This window comes from Protopterus annectens, chromosome 9.part0, assembly GCF_019279795.1.
Source record: "Protopterus annectens isolate FY-2018-M chromosome 9.part0, PAN1.0, whole genome shotgun sequence".
Taxonomy (NCBI): Eukaryota; Metazoa; Chordata; order Ceratodontiformes; family Protopteridae; genus Protopterus; species Protopterus annectens.
The window spans coordinates 1,191,304,480-1,191,323,763 of NC_056743.1; the positions used below are offsets into that span (position 1 = coordinate 1,191,304,480).

The 19,284-nt window shown below is 38.9% G+C and overlaps 1 protein-coding gene across 1 annotated transcript in view; it reads left to right on the plus strand.

Moving 5' to 3' along the window:
- Positions 1-19,284, plus strand: part of SERPING1 (serpin family G member 1) — a 373,810-nt gene that overhangs the window by 168,421 nt on the left and 186,105 nt on the right. The window contains exon 6 of the mRNA XM_044084098.1: positions 12,352-12,489. Within this exon, the coding sequence (XP_043940033.1) occupies positions 12,352-12,489 (138 nt within the window). The remainder of the gene's footprint in view (positions 1-12,351; positions 12,490-19,284) is intronic.

The following is a 19,284-nucleotide window of genomic DNA, read 5'->3' on the forward strand; positions in this document are numbered from 1 at the left end:
AATCAAGGTAGTTAGTGAGGTGGAAAGAAAGGTAGTGGGTAGATGGGGTGGATGATATTAGTGGGGGAGTTACAAGGGCATAGCTAGCATGTTTTTAGGTGTGCTTTTAGTAAAGTTTTGAAGTGGGTGCATGATGGTATGGAGGTAATTGTGGGTGGGAGGGAGTTCCATAATTTGGCTATGGTGCAAGAGAATAGTGCTTTTCCAGCAGAGTTATTGGCTTTAGTGACCTGTAAGTGATTTTTGCTGCTGGATCTTAGTGATCTGCTGGTGCAATAGGGTTGGAGTATATTCTGGAGGGATGGGAATTTTAGTGGATGGTTTACTAGTTTGTGGGCAACTGTGAGTTGATACCATTGAAGGAGGTGAGGGAGTTCAAGCCAGTCCAGTTCAGCAAGTGAGAGACAGTGGTGACTACGGTAGGATGCCCCTATGGCAAATTTGGCAATTTTGTTGTAGCAGTTCTCTAGCTTATTTAGATCACATTGCCTTAGGTTGGTATATATTGGAAAGGCATAAAGTGGGGTGGAGATAAGGTGGGAATTTGCTACTGAAATCTTTGCTGCTTTGGTGAGAAGTTTCTTATTTCTGTATAATGCTCCTAGTTTTTTTGTGAATTTTTTTTATGGTCATGGATATGTGAATGTCAAATTTTAGTTTATTGTCTATTTCCACTCCTAGCAGTTTGGTATGTTCTGTTGGGTGTATAGTCGTGTTATTTTTTGCTGTGATGTTAAAGTGAGAGTTGTTTTGAGTATGTTTGCTAGGTTGTAAGATGAGTAGTTTAGTTTTGTTTGGGTTGAGTATTAATTGGGCATCAGATAACCAGGTTTCAACAGAGGAAAAGGCTTCCTGTGTGACTTTTTGAAGTTTGGGTAGGGACTAGGTTGAGCAGATGATGGTTGAGTCATCTGCGTATTGTATGAGTGTGCCATGTTTGGTGGCAGAGGCTAGATTATTGGTGAAAATAGAGAGGAGTAGGGGTCCAAGGATGGATCCTTGGGGAACCCCTATAGAGACAGGTAGTTGGGGAGATATGTCATTCTGCCATATAACAGATTGTTGGCGGTCAGACAGGTAACTCTGAAACCAGTTGGTGACTGATTGAGAGAAGGATAGGTTATTGAGGACAGAGATGAGTTGTTTGTGTGGGACCATGTCAAATGCTTTAGATAGGTCTAGGAAAGTAGCAGAGGAGAGATAGCCATTGTTTTTATGCTGAATAATAGTGTTAGTAAAGGAGAGTAAGGCAGTGGTGGTACTATGGTTTGGTCAGAAACCATGCTGAGTATTGGAAAGGAGGTTGTTAGTAAGGAGGTAGTCTGAGACCTGAGAGTGTATGCATCTCTCTAGTATTTTGGAGAGTGGAGAGAGAATAGCTATGGGGCAGTAATCGGTTAGTTCTTTGGAGGGGCCGCCTTTGTGGAGGGGAATTATATGTGATACTTTCCATAGTGTGGGAACATAACTTTCTGACAGAGATCTGTTAATCAAGATGGATACTGGGTAGGCCAGAGCATCAGCTGCGATTTGTAGGTATTCACTTGGGAGGTTGTCTGCTGCTAATTTGGTGGGCTTAAGTTTAGTTAAGAGTTTTTTTATGTTGGAGGTAGGAACAGGAGAAAAAGAGAAGACAGTGGGGAGATTACTAGTTGAAGGTGTGGGTTGGATGGGAGGGGGGTTGTGTTGTTTAGCTAGTGATAGTATGGTTTGCGTGAAGTGTGTGTTGAATGAGGTAGCAATATTTTCAGAGGAGTGAGGGATGTTAGGAGGAGGGGTACTGACTTTACCTGGGTGGAGGATGGAGTTTTTGGAGGACCAGAATTGTTTGGGGTTGTGTTGTGAGGAGTCTAGGGCAGACTGGTAGTATTGGAATTTGTCCTGTTTTATTACCTTTTTGACTCTATTGCGTAGTTCTAGGAATTTCATCTAGTTGAGGGGGTTTTGGTTTTGCGCCAGTGCTCCCAGGCTTTATTCCTGTTTTTCATTTCTGACTTAGTGGTTTTCTGTAGCCATGGGGAGGGTTGTGCTTTAGTTTTGGAAAGTCTTATGGGGGCGTGGTAATTAAGGATGCTCAGGAAGGTAGTATTAAAAAATTATTGAACAAAATATAAATTTTGTTCCCTAGATTACTAAAAAAAATTAATTCTCGGCATCTTCCTTTTTTGCCATCTTTTTCCCATAATCACCTTGGCCTTCCTGACTACCCTGGCTACCTCCTGCACATTGCTTCTCTTTTTATTGTGTTTTTCATCCTTCTGTATACTACCTTTTTCTCTTGTAAAGCCCCATTGACACCATCTGTGAGTCATGTCAGCTTTCTGACTCTTCACACTTCTTCCTCTTCCAGATAGATAGACTCATTCTCCAAATCACTTCCCCCTTTATGTGTTTCCACAGATCTTCTTCAGACATCCACCCATTCCTCCACACACCGTATTCAATCCTTTAATAATCCCTGGCCACCAGCTTTGGTGCAACACATGATTTCCAGTAACCTAGAGGAAAAAATAAGTCAAATGTACTCAGAGCTAATTAAAATAAGTGAAACACTGATTGAGTATATCAACTCAAATAACAGAAGTCTGGAAAAAAGACAAAAGCTTTAAACAGATATTCAGATGAGGTGATAAAACTACAAATTCAGAGGTCAAAATGAAGAAAATGCTGGCTGAATATGAGACTGCTCAAGAAAAAATGTTTCAAAATATGATAGAATTAGAGGGCAGAGCAATTATGGAAAACCTGAGATTTTCTGCTGTACCAAAGAAGCTGGAAGGAACAGACTGCATTAATTTCATGAAAGCACAAGTAAGCAACTAAACTGGTATTTCACATCAGGAGTTAAATGAAAGGGCACATCATGTGTATGCTCCAAACCTGGCCATGAGAAAGCAACCTAGACCTTTAATAGTAAAGATGCAACCCTACTTGCAGAAGGAGTTGATTCTGACAAAACTGTGGCAGAAGGACAAAGTACTAAACATGGGAGACAGTAGAATGTTTGTGAACAATGATTACTCACTGTACACCAAGCAGAAGAGGAGTAAATGTATTCTACTGATCATAGAATGTCGAGAAGCAGGTGTGAGATTCAAACTGATGTACACAGCTATCTTCAGAATATTCTTTCCTGGAGGGACAAAATCATTTTTTGATGCAGGACTTGCTAAGGAAGAAATACAAAAGTTTATCCAACAAAAAGCGAGCTGTGAAACAGAAGTAGATTCTGCTTCTTGTTCTTTTGGTAATAAAGACCACAGAGGGACTGTGCCAGTGAAACCTTTTCCAGTGTTTCAAAAGAAAATTCTTGGGAGACAGAAAAAAGGACAAGAGTTGACTGGAAGAACCAAGAGTACATTGGAAATGAAGTAGAGACTGGACTTGGGAGTTGGTGATAAGCAGAAATAAAACCAGCAACTCAGCAATTGACAAATAAATGTGAAATTAAAAAGCATTATTTATATTTGTGAAACATGACAGAGCAAGAAAACCTGGAAATATTGGACTTTTTGACCTTGTTAAACTTGTGGAGGACACTAAAACATAAGCCCTACTTCATGTCATTAATGTTTGGAAGACTTAGGAGAGGGGGAAAAGGAGGGAGAGGGTTAACTGTAAATAAAACAAAATTTTGCTCTTAACAGTAGTATTTTTTTAATGCGTGATATAATCTGCTTGCTATAAAGTAAAGTTTTCTCAGTTATTTTCAAGTATATTGTGGATACTAAAGTAAACAGCTGCCCTTGTTTTTTTCCTTCTTTTCTCTTTCTCCTTGTTCAGTTTTAAGAAATGTAGACAGTGCATTGTGAAAAAAGAAGAAAAGTCTGGTCAAAAGAGCATGATCCATGACAATTTTTTCTCATTCTTGCATAGGGGAATGACTGGATTAAGGCTCTTGGCTTGAACTAGAAACAAGTTTTAAGAGAAAGCAAGTAAATAAAAAAGAACACTGAATATAATAAAGCTTTCCTCTAGCAAATAAATAAATGCTTGTAGAGGCAGTGCTGCATCTGTTTCTCATGTCTCCATGGAGACAATCTGATAATGAGCAATAAAAACAGAATACATCTTTTTTTCAATGACTTGGAGATATTGTTTTCTGAAAGCATTCAAGTGTTTTCCCAATCTGAGAGAGCAAGATAAGACAAAACCAGATATTACTTAGTAGAAGCATAGGCTGTACCATGCGTCTTAGCATTTCTTTTAGGTTAATGCAGTTCTGTGATTGTGGCTGTCAGTTTGGGACAATTGTTCCTACTAGGAGGGTAAAACTTCAATACTTGAAGATATACATAGTTTAGTGAGTTAGTATTAAGTTAATAGATTTTAGGGGTGCATTGGGGTGTATTTTTTTTGAGGGCTTTCAGTAAAACAACTTTTGTAAGATGATACATAGGTCCAAATGGATATAACACGAAACAACTGTATAAAAAAACAACCTGCCAAACATTAGTGTATGCATCTAACACAAAAGCTGCAACCAAATACTTAACAAAGTAATGGTTGCACATAAAAGGTGAGAATAATAACTTTAACATAATTATACTTTCATAGGTTCATAGGTGTGTACTAGGCTAATGGCCCTGGAGTCTTTTCAAGCCTAGCCTATAGGATTACCATGGCATCGTGTGACCTGACCTTAGTTCCCAGTCCCTCTGTCAAGCAGAGCTACTGGAGTGATCCCCGGGGTGAATTTTCTATTTCTCATCCACTCATCAAGATTTCTCTTGAGGAGGGCCAGTGAGGTGTTCGGTTTGACTAGTATGGGAAGTCTATTCCATAGCATAGGCAGTCTCTGGGTTATGAACCTGTCCCTCCAGCATATTCTGTTGAATGTGGTAATGAGGTTGAGGTCTCTGGAGTGTGTGGTGCAGAGTGATTGGGATTTCTTTAGATGCAGCATTTCTAACAGAGCTGTGTCAGACATGGCTTTGCAAGTTAAGCAGAGATCGCCTCTAAGTAGGCGATATGAGACAGAGAATAGTTGGAGTTTTATGAGTCTGTCCATATAAGACAAGTGTTTAAGGTCTATGATCCTCTTTGTGAGGTACTTTTGCAGCCTTTCCAGTTGTTGCAGGTGTCTAGTGAGGTACATGCCAAATGGAGCATTGTACTAGATGATTGGCCTAATGAGGGAAGATTAGAGGGAGACAATGACCTCTTTCTTCCTGAATGCAAAGCCCTTAGTAATGAGATGTGCCACATAGAAGGACTTTCTGACCACAGTGGCAATGTGGTGGTCAAAAGAGAGGTTGCTATCAACCTGTGTTCCCAGATCTCTTATAATGCCTTCTGTGTTCAGTGGACTACCATCGATGTGGTAATTCATGGGAAATGGGTTTTTCCCAAAGGGAGTGACAATGCATTTTTTGGCATTGAGCTTAAAGCCATGGTTCTGACACCAGTCGTTGGCCTCAGTGAGGCCTTTCTGTAGGATGTCACCATCACTTGGGAAGTTAATAATGGCTCCCAACTTGCAATTGTCTGTGAACTTTGTCAGCCAGAGTCCCTTCATGTTGGCCTGGACTTCTGAGAAGTAGATACTAAACAGGAGAGGACCCAGGACCGATCCCTGTGGGACTCCACTCATGACTGGTCGGCAGTCTGACTTGGAGTCAGCTACTTTCATACTATGGTTTCTATCTGTGAGCCAGTTTGCAACCCACCTAGTGATATAGGAGTTGATGCCTAGCTTAGTAAGTTTTTCTATGGTTACTGAGTGGGGAATGGTATCAAAGGCCTCGGCCAGATGAAGGTAGGCTGTATGAACCACCTTGCCTTCATCCACAGCTCTGGTGACTGACTCAAAGAAGTTGACCAAGTTGGGCAGGCATGATCTACCTTTCACAAAACTAAACTGTGTGGGATCCAGAGTTTGGAAATTCCCTATATCCTTGTTTATTAGGTCCATGATGATGCATTCCATAGCTTTGCATATCAGACTTGTCAGGCTAATGGGGGGATAGTTCCCAGGGTCTGTAGTCACTCCTCCTTTGTGGAGAGGGATGACTATAGCAGTGCACCATTTGGTAGGGACAAAGCCTGAGGTGAGGGTGTGATTGAACAGGGCACACAGGTGAGGTGCCAGTTCACTCTGTAGTTCATGTAGAACATAGCCAGGGATATTGTCAGGTCCCATAGAAGCTGTATTTTTGGCCTTGGATAGTGCTGTTTTAACATGTACAGCAGTAATACTGGGTGCCTGACAATTTACTGGTATTGTGATTGGTCCTTGTGGGGGGAGAGAGGGGTAAAGTTGGCACTGAATCTGTCAGCCAGTATATTGGCAATATTTGTTGGTTCGGTATAGGAGGTACTATTGTGCAGCAGCTCAGAGCAAATCTGGGTATTCCCATGGAGATTATTTACATAACTATAGAAGGCCTTGTGGTTATTTTTACTATCTGCTGCAATTTGCGATTTGATGAGGGATCTCAATTTTTTGATGAGGCTAATAAGGGAGTTTTTCCAGTCTTGGCACTTCACCTTATTCTGCATCAGTTGCCTCTTTCTGTTGTAGAGTTCTATATTATCTTTAAATGTTAATGGTCTCACAGATATATACAAAAAAGAAAGACTAGTGATCTGCATTAAAAATGTAGAGTGCAAATAGCTATGCTACAGGTGACACATTTGGAAAGAAATGAACATGTGAATTTGATAAAGAAAGGTTTTCTGGATGGTTATTCGGTGGAATACCTGGGACAAAGGAAAAGAGGAGTACTTATATTAATTACAAGAGGAACTCCAATAGTGATAGAAGATGATAAAAATATAATAATGGTAGATTTGTACTATTAAGGGGCTACTGGCAAATGAGGAGGATTATACTGGCATGCATTTATATTCTACATAAAACTGCTATAATGGAACTTAAGAAAATTCTGGAAGAAATAATCAGCTTTCAGCAGGGAATATTACTTATAGGTAGAGAGTGAAATTTAATTTGCAGCAGTGAAGATGTGTCTGGGGGTCCCAGAAGGGAAAATATATAAAGGATGGCAGATTTTTAAAGAAATTTATGAAAATATTTGGCAAGGAAGATGTGAATTCAGTAGTAGGAGCTCTGAATTTATATATTATTCCTCAAGATACAAAAACTGGGCTAGGCTAGACGGAACTTACATTTCACTGGAGCATGTACATTTAATTGGTAGTTTTTATACGCATCCAATAACTATTATAGACCACTCACCAATAATAACTAAAATAGAAATGCAGGATGCTGAAATAAAAATGAGACACTGGCACTTTCCCACCTATCTGTTGAAAAGAGAGGAATTTAAGGAATTGGTAGTAGAAACTATTCTGGAGTTATTAGAGAAGATAGATTTATTTCTTTAAATATAGCTAGGGACTGGGATAAAAAATTAAAGTGGAGTTTTAAAAATAGGGTGGAAATAAAAGAAAGATAGATATGGGTAAGAAGTAACAAGAATTATTTAGAGGGACTAAGAAATGTTAAAGTATTGCAGAATAGGGGGAATCTCACAGAACAAGAAGAGGAGCAATTGCAGAATACCAAACAGATAATAAGGGATTACCTCAATAATATGCATGAGTTTAGAAAGATTGCTCTTAAGTAACTGTTTTTTGATGATAACTCCAGAGCACAAACACTTTTAGTATGACTCAGGCAGCAGAAAATAGAAAGGGTTGTCGCCAAGCTTAGGGAGCCTATACAAGGAAGATAGCAAGAGATCCTGTAGAGATACTAGAAATATTTCAGAAATTTTATGAAAGTCTGTATAAAGCAGAGAAATATGGAAATCAAGTAAAGGTACAAATGGGAATGTTTATGGAAGAATTAAATATGCCAAGGTTAGAGGTAGATGAGGCTCAACTCAATAGAGGCGATGAGATAAAAAGTGTGATGTATAACCAATCCACAGGAAAGTCCACAGGAAAAGATTGGATTCCTGTGGATGTTTGGAAGCTAGGAGGGAAAAAAATGATAACGCTCTGGAAGGTTTTGTTTAACAGTATTTTAAGAAGAGGAGAAGCACCAACATCCTGGAAGAAAGTGGTGGTAGCTGTAATACCTAAAGAGGGTAAGGATCCATCAGATCCAGCTTCATACAGGCCCATGCCAATACTAAACCATGATTGTAGAGTGTTCATGTCTGTAATGGCTAAAAGGATTACAAAGGTGATGCCAAAATTGATAGATATGGATCAGTGTGTTTTTTGGAGGGGAAGCAAACATGTGACAACATTAACAGAACACTGATGATCCAAAGGGAAGCAGAATGTAAGAAAATACCACTGTTATTGGTGGGTGTTGATGCAGAGAAAGCATTTGACAGAGTACGGTGGGACTTTATGAGCAGGGCAATGGAAGCATTTGTATTCCCTGATAAAATTATAAGGTTGATTAGGAGGATATATGAGGGATTGTAGTAAAAAATTAAAATGGGTGGGTTCCTCTAATAATTTCTGTTTGAGCAGAGGAGCCAGGCAGGGGTGTCCTCTTTCTCCTTTGTTATTTGCATTATATTTAGAACCACTGGCAAAGAAAATAAGGGACTCCGAAATTCAAGGATTTAATTGGCATGGTAGTCAAGAAAAGTTGGCTCTATTTGCAGATGATATTATTTTATAGCCAATAAAACCAGTAAAGGACATTTCAGTGTTGTGGAACATTTTGAAGCAGTTTCAAATCTTTTCAGAATATAAAATTAGTGAAGCTAAAACTAAGGCAATAGCTGTAAATTATGTACCCACTCACGAATTTGTTTAGCAATATCCATATTTATGGAGAGATGATAAAATTAAGTACTTAAGAATATGGATTAAAAAGGATTCTGGTGTGGCAGTATGGATTAAAAAGGATTCTGGTATGGCAGCTAAGGATATGTGGGAAGAGATTAAACAAAAGATAATATAGAAACTGAGAAATTGGAAGCTCTGTTATATGGATATGGATATCAAGATTTAAGCAGTTAAAATGTTTTTTGTCCCTTTAGTTTTATGCACAGGTCAGGCATATTTTTAATCAACCAGAGGAGAAGTTGTGGATAGCAATTATTAAAAAGCTAAGGATTTTATCTGGCAGTGGAAGATGGCAAGTGTCAAGTGGTATAAGCTGACTCATCCAATAGAACAAGGTGGTTTGGAATTACCCAATTTGAAGGGGTATTTCAGATCTACATAGTTAAGGCTCCTATACATAACAGGAACAGAGACCTATAATTCAAAGTGGAAAGAGATGATGATGATGACGAAACAGGGCGGAAGCTCAAGAAACAAGGAGAGAGTGGGATTTTGGATGCAGATCCTTAAGGAGAATAACAATAACCATACAGAATATGATATTCATAAAGTAACAGAAAGTATTCTAAGAGCTAAGCCAACAAAGGATGGAGAAAGGAGATTTCTGCAGATGGAGGTAACTGTAATTAGGAATACAGACAATAGGCAAGAAGAAGCTAGAATGTATTGGAGAAAACTTGCAAAAGAATCAAGGTATTGGGAGCAAATAATTAGAGAGGGAAAGGTAATAGAATGGGAAGAGGCCAAAAAGAAATTTGGACTGCCTTCCCTATCAAGGACTGATATCAGAGTATAGGCAAAGAGAAAGAAATAGGGGTATCCTAAGTGAAAGACCAGCACTGGTAGAGTTTTTAGTAGAATCTTGAACAGAAGCTGTAGTTAAAAAATGAATAATTAGTACAGCATACAAAATATTGCATGATAACTATACAATCAATCAGAGGAGGTTAGAATGGATTGAAAAGACAGATTAGATAAGCAAGTCACAAAGAAACAATGGGGGAGTGTATACAACAAAGTCTAGAATATTTGTGATCTTTGGTTGGAAGTCTTTACATAAGTATTTTTATACCCCAAGTAGACTCCAAAGAAGTTTTCCTCAGGTAGACAGCAAATGTTGGAGGTGTGATGGGGAAGAAAGAGATAATTGGGCACATATTTTCCAGGAGTATAATGAGTTAGGCAGACTTTAAGGATTCCCTGCAGACTACTCTGTCAAAGATAGTGAGTGAGCAAACTGTTGTAACTAAGGAAATTAATTTGTGAGCTATTATACAGAATTGGAATTGTCTAAATGTAGTAAGGCCTTGCTGAGTCTAATTGTGGTGGCTGCCAAAAATGCAATTACTAGAAAAGAAGTAGTGACTATAGTAACAGAGATAAAACAACTGGAATTGACATCTTTAGAAAATGGTAGGTGCAAATTACATAGACAAAAAATGGGAATTGTGGGAACAATACATACACAGGAGGAACAAGGGTTAAAAGAAGGCAGGATTTGAATGAGCTATGTAATGTTTGACTGACAATGACTGGATAGATTATAAGTGATCTATATTGTTTGCAACTAAAATTATGTCAGTATGGTTTGTAACTACAGTTATGTTAATATGGTTTATTTTCATTTATATAAATGATTGCCATATGGCTTGTTTTCATTTATATAAATGTATGATTGCCTGTGTCATACATGATAATTTAATAAAGATGTTTCTTGTTTAAAAAATACATCAGTAAGAACCAGGCCTTAAACACTGCTGTTTCCTGACAGGATTCTCATTAGTGACTGAACTCTGATCCTACCTCCACTAATGTCCATATATCATCCCTTTCCTTCTTAGGTTTTGAGGAAGGCATGTCCCCACTCACTGCTGGTAGGTTTAGGTTAATCAGTACTTCTCTCTCCTTCATGCCTAATAACCTGTTCTTAAGTCATTCACCCTTTTTTTTCAAAGTTCAGTGGCCTGTACATTGTAGAAAATCACAGTGTCCTCTCCTTCCTCTTCCATTCTTTGAATAAGCATTTCTAATATATTTTTCTTTCCAAATCATTCATTTCTTCAACAATGCACCTTATTCCTTTTCTCACAGAGATATCCTACCGTCCTACTTTCTGTTTATGTTTTTACCTGCATTGTTAAAGAGAAAGCTATGACGTCCTTTCAAAACTTACCTGCACTAATTACTTGACAGACTGAGGATTGGGAACTGCACTGTCCATTTCCCATACTGTATATCTCTGTATGGATAAAGCTTGTTCTCCAGCAACTACAGGATTGCAGCACAGATGACTGAATTAACTTTGGATTCCAAGGTGTGTGTGTCTCCTGGCAGATGATTAGATTAAGACAGATGGGTGTGTATGTGATTTGTTTGTGTGTGTGTGTGTGTGTGTGTGTGTGTGTGTGTGTGTGTGTGTGTGTGTGTGTGTGTGTAACTATTTTCATAATGGATTGAACATTTTGATTAGAACCTCAATAGCTAAAAAAGCTAATAATTTTCCCAGTGATCATGTCACCAAACCAGAAAAATGCTAGTGATCGGAGTTATCTATTGCTTATGTCCCACCTTTCATTAACACTAGTCCTATTATTATGCCAGAAAGCTTGTATTTTGGCTATAGAAAAGAAAAGAACTTCAGCCTCCAGACTTGCCAGTCTGTCATGTGTGATCATTCCTAACTAAATCACAAGATGGGGATGTATACAAAGTCCATTTGAACAGACAGATAACTTCATTATCCAGTACTGTCAGTCCGTCACAGATGGTTAGAAGCCTGCAGTGTCCCTATCCTATGTTATCTCTGTGGATAAGCTGATGGTATCAATTTATGTGTTATCATTCCCTCATTTGTCTCCAGTACTAAATGCAGGAGTGTGTGGAATCCTACTCCATCCTTGTCAGCCATATTTTATTCATTATACATTACATGCCAACTGCTATCAGCCCCTGTTTTTTGTCAAATGATGGCAGTGCTATGATTACATTGCTAGCCAACTTCATTTTGCTATTCCTGAAAGTACTTTTAATTGTTATTACATTGACTGTGTTGTGCTTACATGGCTTTAGTACTCTACATTATAATTTTTGTATTATGATCTTTAGCTTATTTTCAAACTGACTGGTTTTAATAAAGCCCAATACAGAATGAAAACACCATTTCTGTTTAAAGCCTTTTCTGTTTTATTTTGCACTTTATTATTGCCTTCCTTTTATGGTGTATCATCCTTATAACTAGTTGGGTAAACAATATGTCAGTCACAAAGAAAACAGTAATTAATTACAGCTTTGATAGTTCCAAAGTTCTTTTAAATGGCACTGTTTTAATAGGAGTAATTGCAGTTTGGGTAAGTTTGCCATGATCATCTTTTATTGTTTTTTTTTTCTTTCATTCATCTCTTTTTCTGTCTCAATAACATTTTTATTGGGTATTTTATGTTGCTCTATGTCTTTCTAGGTTTTCTGCATTTTTATTCCTGTATTTCATTTGTTGTTATTGTTATTGTCATTGTCTTCCCTGTCTTAATGCTATGGTGTTTTTTGAACTTTACTGTCTTTGCATATGTCAATCTACAGGGACTAGAGGTGAAACCAAAGATCAGCTTGAAGAAGCCCTTCAGTATCCCAAAGATTTCACCTGTGTACATGAGGCATTGAAAAAGATTTTAACTTCTAGACCCTTCCTGTCGGCTTCTCAAATCTTCATCCATCCAGGTAAAGTGTCAGGCTCTAACTGTTGGGCAGTTTCCTGAGATGTGAAGTCCCCTTGCCTAAATGTTATTGTCTGTGTTACTTTCTTTGCTCAAGAGATTTAAAACTTTGTGATTCTTTTTATTATTGTCAGTAGTAATAGTCTTTACAGTTGTTGTAGCAGTCATTGTAGCAGTAATAGTAGTACCAGACTACCAGCAAATGTCCTCCTCTTCTGCATTTACCTGCAGTTCACTGAGTTATCCCATACGTTTTTCAGCGAACATAATCATTACTGTTAGCTTGTTAATCAAGATGGCTCCAGCTGGCTGCCTTGTAAAATGTTGATCTAATTTCTTTGCCTTATTTTACCTTATGCCCACCTGAGTATTTTCTTTTTGCAAGCATTAGTTCTAATAATCATCCTGTTATTTTGTTGGTTTGCTATGCTGCTAGGATGGCTTTGAGGTGCATCATCTGTGTGTTCCTCTGTGTCTTTATTCTCCTGCATTTTGTTTTTTGCTAAGTGTAGCTAAAATGTAGCAGTTTGAAGTTAACCTGATTATCTGCCTATGTGTGCTAAGTCCTTCACTAAACAGATTGAATTGAGAGCTGATATTTTTGTTCAGTTTATTGGCATGATTACAATAGCAACTTGGGCCACCTCCATGTTGGATGGGAGAAACTGTGTGAAGACTGGTCAAATACTGGTGTGGCCCCTTAGTTAATACTAAACTGTTAACAGCTTCAATTTGTGTGAACACCGGATTAGTTTAGGTCACTCCCATGTCCCTCGGCTGAAAGGAATGAGAGCAGCCTGGTCAAATATCAGAGCTCAGAACTTGGTTATATGCAAACAGACACACACACACACACACACACACACACACACACACACACACACACACACGCACACAAATTCAACTGAGTTGCTGTCCTTTAAAAAGTTTGATTGCTGTTACCTAGTGTTGATTTGTTTCTACTTCTTATATACATATCAAGGGTTTTCTTGTTGAAAGTGAGAAGACAAAAACTTCAGTGGGACTCATTTTGCAAACAGAAAATTATGTGTGTGGGTATCTATATATATATATATATATATATATATATATATATATATATATATATATATATAGCTATATATATCTATCTATATATAAATATATATGTGTGTGTAGAGGTATACTAGAAATGGCTGCTACACTGACATTGCTAACATTGACAAAAAAACTTGACATGCTACCACACATGCTCTGAGGTCAATCCTTAGAACATGCAATTAATATAACAGTGATCTAATGCTGTCTTTTCTAGCCATTCCTCAACCTATGGGTCTCAGATCCAACCTCGGATCTAGGCTTGCCATCCTCAAGCTTTAGATCCAGTGCTTAGGCTCCTTCCCCCTAGCCATAATCCTTTGTGCAAGGAACGAGATTCCCCAGATCTTGTGTGCTGCCATCAACGCTTGATGGATTTTTGGTGCTCAGGAGCAGTTGTTGGATAAATAGTCGATATTTTCACTAGATTAGTACCTTATCTTTTTTTTTTCGCCTTCTCACCTCCTGTGCTACTGTTTCCTCACCATTTCTCTTTTCTTTCATAAAGATAAAAAATATATATCATAGTAGTAGTTTTCTTCTTCTTCATATATATATATATATATATATATATATTTAATAGTATAGAGTTTCTCGAACATTTCAGATAATTCTCCTTTCTTTCGTTCTTTCCCTTATTATCTTCTGTTTTTGATTGGAAAGATGGCTGAAAAGCCTTCCAGTTTTAAAAAATGTGTGACCTGTTTACATAAAATTCCAAATTCAGATGCACATAAGAATTGTGTGTATTGCCTGGGGCCTTCTCATCTTGACGTTACGTATTCCATCTGTGAGGTTTTTGGATGATGAGCCATAGTAGAGACAGAAAAAAATTTATGTTAAAGGGTCCCCTACAACCCACCATTGTATAAAAGCCCTCTTCAGCATCAGGGAAGTCTATATCTGCATATTCTTCTCCTTCCCCTTCATCATCATCATCATCATTATCATCACCATCATCTAAGAATCTGGACAAGTCTAAACACACAGAAAAGGAAAAGAAGAAAGAAAATATAAAGAAAAGGATAAAGAAAAATTAAAATCTTTGAAAAAGAGGTCTATGGATCTGGCACCCTTATTGGCTTGGCCAGCTGAGACCTCCAGACTTTCTGAGCCAACACTCTTCTCTGGTCTGATAGTTATTGGATTCATGACTTCACACAGGTTTTCCTCAGATCCTACCTCCCCCTGCATCTGGTCTCTAATCCTACTGGATAGGCCATGTTATTCTTTGAGATCTTCTTCTTCTGTTTCATATCTAAGGGTAGCTAGATCCTCTCAGAGTCTTACTGAAGCAGACATGGACAGGATGATGAGGGATTTCCTTCAGACCCAGATCCATTTGGGGTACTCCCTGCTCCAATTACTGTCAGATCCGGTAGATCTGTTTCTTTCCCTCACTAACTAGCCACTCAGATTAGGCTCCCTGGATCTCACTCTTCCCCGGGGTAGCTCTGCATTGGAGTCAAGGCTTTATATTCCTTCACTCTGTTAAGTTCTGTGAAAAAGTCAAAGCCATCGGTCTTGCAGCTGGACAGTCAGCACCAACTCAGATGGGATGGGATTTGATCTGAGGTCTTTGGATCCTTTTCTTCCTCTAGGGGCATCAGTGCTTGATTGTTCAGCTGTGGTGATAGCCTCAGATCCCAACCAGATGGTTTCTAAGGTCAAGCTGTCTTTGAGAGTTTCTTCTCCAACAGCAATGCTCCCCGGACCCATGTCAAACGTGACATTCAAGGCTTTCAAGAGTGAACTCTCTCAACCTAGACAGAGGTTTTCCCTTTAAGAGTCAGATCAAACCCTGCCTCATTGGATTGCCCAGGGTCTGCAGCCTGCTCTCCTGGTTCCATCAGGGCAGCCAGTTTCTGAGATCCTTGCATCTATTCTCCCAAGACAGATGATATCTGTTTCTGAGTCGTCCTTTGAACAAATACCCCTGGAAGAGGTTCACAGGAAACATATGCGTAAGAGGAGACATTTGGATTCCCCCATGGAATCCTCAACCACTGACTGATTTTGATAAGGGAGAAGGTTCTCTTAAATCCCTCCTGAGGATGTCTCATTCAGAGAGATTCTTGAACTTTTTAGGTAGAAAGGGTGTTAGTCCTCCCAAGTGCCTTCTCTTGAGGAATCAGTTTTTCCTTGAGGCTTTCTGTTCTGGCCCATCTAGTTTTTGGATGGTCCCTCTCCCTGACAAGATGATCGAGCATATCTCCTTCCAGGCATGGAAGGAACCAGACACAGTTGAATATATCCCCAAGAAGCCTACAAATTTTTAGTTGCATCTAAAAACTGTCCCCATTGGAGCAAGGGTAGTAGCAGCAGTCACTAAGAAGGAACTTGTAGAAGAAAGCTCCTTGGTCCATGCACCAAGTGCATTGGACAGGTTTGGGAAGTGTGTCTATGCCTCCTCTATCTTTTTGATGAGAGAGCTCAATTATTTGGCACACTTTTATCACTTCCACAGAGATCTGACTAAAGAAATTTTCAGTTCTCTCCCATGAACCTTGACTGCAGATCAGAGAAAATCTATTGCTTCACAGTTGGCTACCTTGCAATCACTGTCTAATGCCTCTATGAACCTTATCTCTAATGTAACAGAAGGTGCATCCAGAGCAGCTGGCATAGGGATTTCTATAAAAAGACATGCCTGGATGTGGCTGTGTGATTTCACAGAGCATTTCAGGACATCCTTTATCAATGCCCCATATGATGGATCCATCTTTTTAGTCCAGAAGTGAAAGAGACTATCTTTTTTTCCCCAAAATGTTTTTATTCATTTTATAACACAATTACTTACAATGTCCATAACAATTAAAAAAACAATATACATAGGAGAACGCTTAATATTTCTCTAACAGATTAGACAATTTTGTCCAAGCAATTAAATGATGAGTTGTGTTGTTAGTCCTTGCTTTTATAGTAGCAGGCTTATTCTTACAAATGTATTTCACAAGATTAATAAACTCAACTTTAAAGACAGGAGTAGATTGGGATTTCCAATTTTTAATAACAATTTTCCTTGCTATAGAGTGGATAGACCATAGTTAAAATGTTTGTTTTTTAGGAATGACTTCAGGAACAGGGACATTGAAAAGGATAAGTGAGTCAGAAATTATACAGTTATCATTCCATATAGCTTTACAAAGATATTTAAAGTCTAACCAAAATGGGGAAATTATTTTGCAATTAACAACCATGTGTGTATTCAGTCAGCATCAGGGTGTCCACATCTTCAGCATTTCATTTCATCTTTCTTGTACATTATTGTTAGTCTATGTTGGGTGAAAAAATATCTATGTAAAAATTTCCATGTGTATACACTCCAGAACAGGGAAGATGTGGATTCCTTCACCAACTGTAAACAAAGTTGTTTATCTTTTTCTGACAATACTTGTTTATTAACTTCACTAGAATAATTACAAAAAGAAACATCTGTTTTGCTAAAATCATTTTTGAGAATTTTATAAATAACAGATATATATGAAGTGTTCTTTGGTGAGCTATTAATACTTGCTGAGATAAAATCCAAGATTTTTAAGTTGCTCTTATTGTATGCCTCTAATGAGGGTATGAGCTTAGTATGTATAAAAGCCTTACAAGTTTGGAGTGAGAAGGATGGAAAATCTCTACCTTGCTTAGTGATCAAATTCTCTACCCTCAAGTAACCTTTTCCAGAAACTAGAAGGAACAAGGGAGGAAAGAGAATGTGGTTTCATAAATCCCAGGGATTTGCATCCAATACTTCTACAGAAAGAGCTCCCTGAGGTAGAAGGAGAAACTCTTGTAATGGATCAGAGGTGGTCTGCAAAACCAAGGCTTCAGGAGGTCCCTTCTTGGAGAAGCCTTTCCAGTGCTCCTGAACAGTTGCTTGACTGTTGCACTCTGGAGGCAATCTGGGGGAGATTATCCCTGCATCCAGTAGCCTGGACTTCCATCAGTCAAGACAAATGGGTGCAAAGGATCATAACCAAAGTCTGTTTTGTTCATTTTCATACCCTTCCCCATGTCCCAAAAGAACTTGCAATGTATCACCCTCACAAAGAGAAGAATTGCTTCAGAAATAAGGAAGCATCTAGGAAATCAAGTCATCCAAGAGCTTCCTTCAGACCAGACAGGATTTGGAATTTACTCAGATTCTTTTTAGTGCCAAAGAAAAACAGGGACTTTAGGCCACTTTTGGACCTGAGTCACTTAAGTTTATGAAGAGAACAAAATTCTGGACAGTCATGGTTCAGTCCATTCTTCCTGTACAAAGGAAGAATGACTAGATGTGCTTGATAGAACTTCAGGAAGTGTACTACTACATAAAGATGGAGAGATGATTCAGAAAGAGACTTTCCTTCTGGATGGGAGCCATTCATTTTCAATTCAGAGCCCTGCCCTTTGGTCTCACTATGGATCTCTGGGTGTTTGCAAGTATTCCTGTATTTGGATGACTGGATCATCACCACTCCTTGCAAGAATCAAGTAGTTCAGGCCAGGGATTTCTTGCTCCAACTGTGGTTTTGACATGTGGATTGCAGTAAATCTAGAAAGTCCAAGCTTCATCCAGTCCAGTCTGAGTCTCTGGAATTCATCAGAGCACTTTTGGACACAAGTCTTCAAACAGCAAAACACCCTCAGTCATGAATCACATCCCTTCATCAACAAGCCAAAGAAGTTCTATCTCACCAGAAGCCACAGGTGAGACATATTTTTTGTCTTCTAGGTTCTATGGCAACCTGCATCATTTTAGTGCCACTGGCTAAATTCTTCATGTGGGTTCTTCAGTAGACTATGACGGTTCAATGGTCAGTCAAAGACAATGTCTTACCTAGTGACTCTAACAAACATTTGCAGAACTCACATAAGGTGGTGACTACAATCTCCACATGATCTTCAGGGATGTCCCTTTATTCTCCCTTCCCCCAAGCCACAGTGACCAGAGACACTTCCCAACTGGTGGGGGGAGGGGGGCATTACTTGGGAAAGACAGTCCAAGGCACATGGTCTCAATCATAGGCTCCAGTTTTCACATCAATGTACTAGAGAGGACAGCAGTCCTCCTAGAGTTGCAGGTCTTTTGTGGACTCTCTCCCTTTGGGTGTGATATCTATTCAGATCAACAATATGGTAGTGGTCTGGTACATCAACAAACAGGAAGGAACCAGATCATACCCCTTGTGTGGAGAAACCATGACAGTGTGGCAATGAGTGATATCCTCTTGCTGTTTTCTAATAGCAGCGTATATCCTGGGGAAATTCATCATTCTTGCAGACAGACTGAGTAGATCCATCCAGTTTCCTCATGAGAAGTGCCTCAATCCCTCAGTAGCAGAATGTATTTTTGGATGATGTTGCAAATTATTTGCCTCTCCCAACATCACCAAATACAAATTTTTCACTCTGATCTCCTGGGAGAGAGAGTCCCCAGGGCCATTCTAATGCACCCTTGGCCTCTAGGTCTCTTCAAAGCTCTTCCTCCGATGCCCCTAATTCCCAAGTTTGTGCAAAAAGGATCTGTATTGATGATTACTCATTGTCCCTTATTGGCCTTGACAAGTGTAGTTTCCCTTCATCTGGCCTTATCTAGTTTACCCTCCCTGGGTGCTGGGCTTTGACCCAGAACTTATGACTCAACTATCAGGGTCGCCTCACCCAGACAATCTGCTGACCATATGGTTCTTCCAGTGCCAATGATGGTTTGACACTTCAGGTTTTCATCTTCAGTTGTTCATAT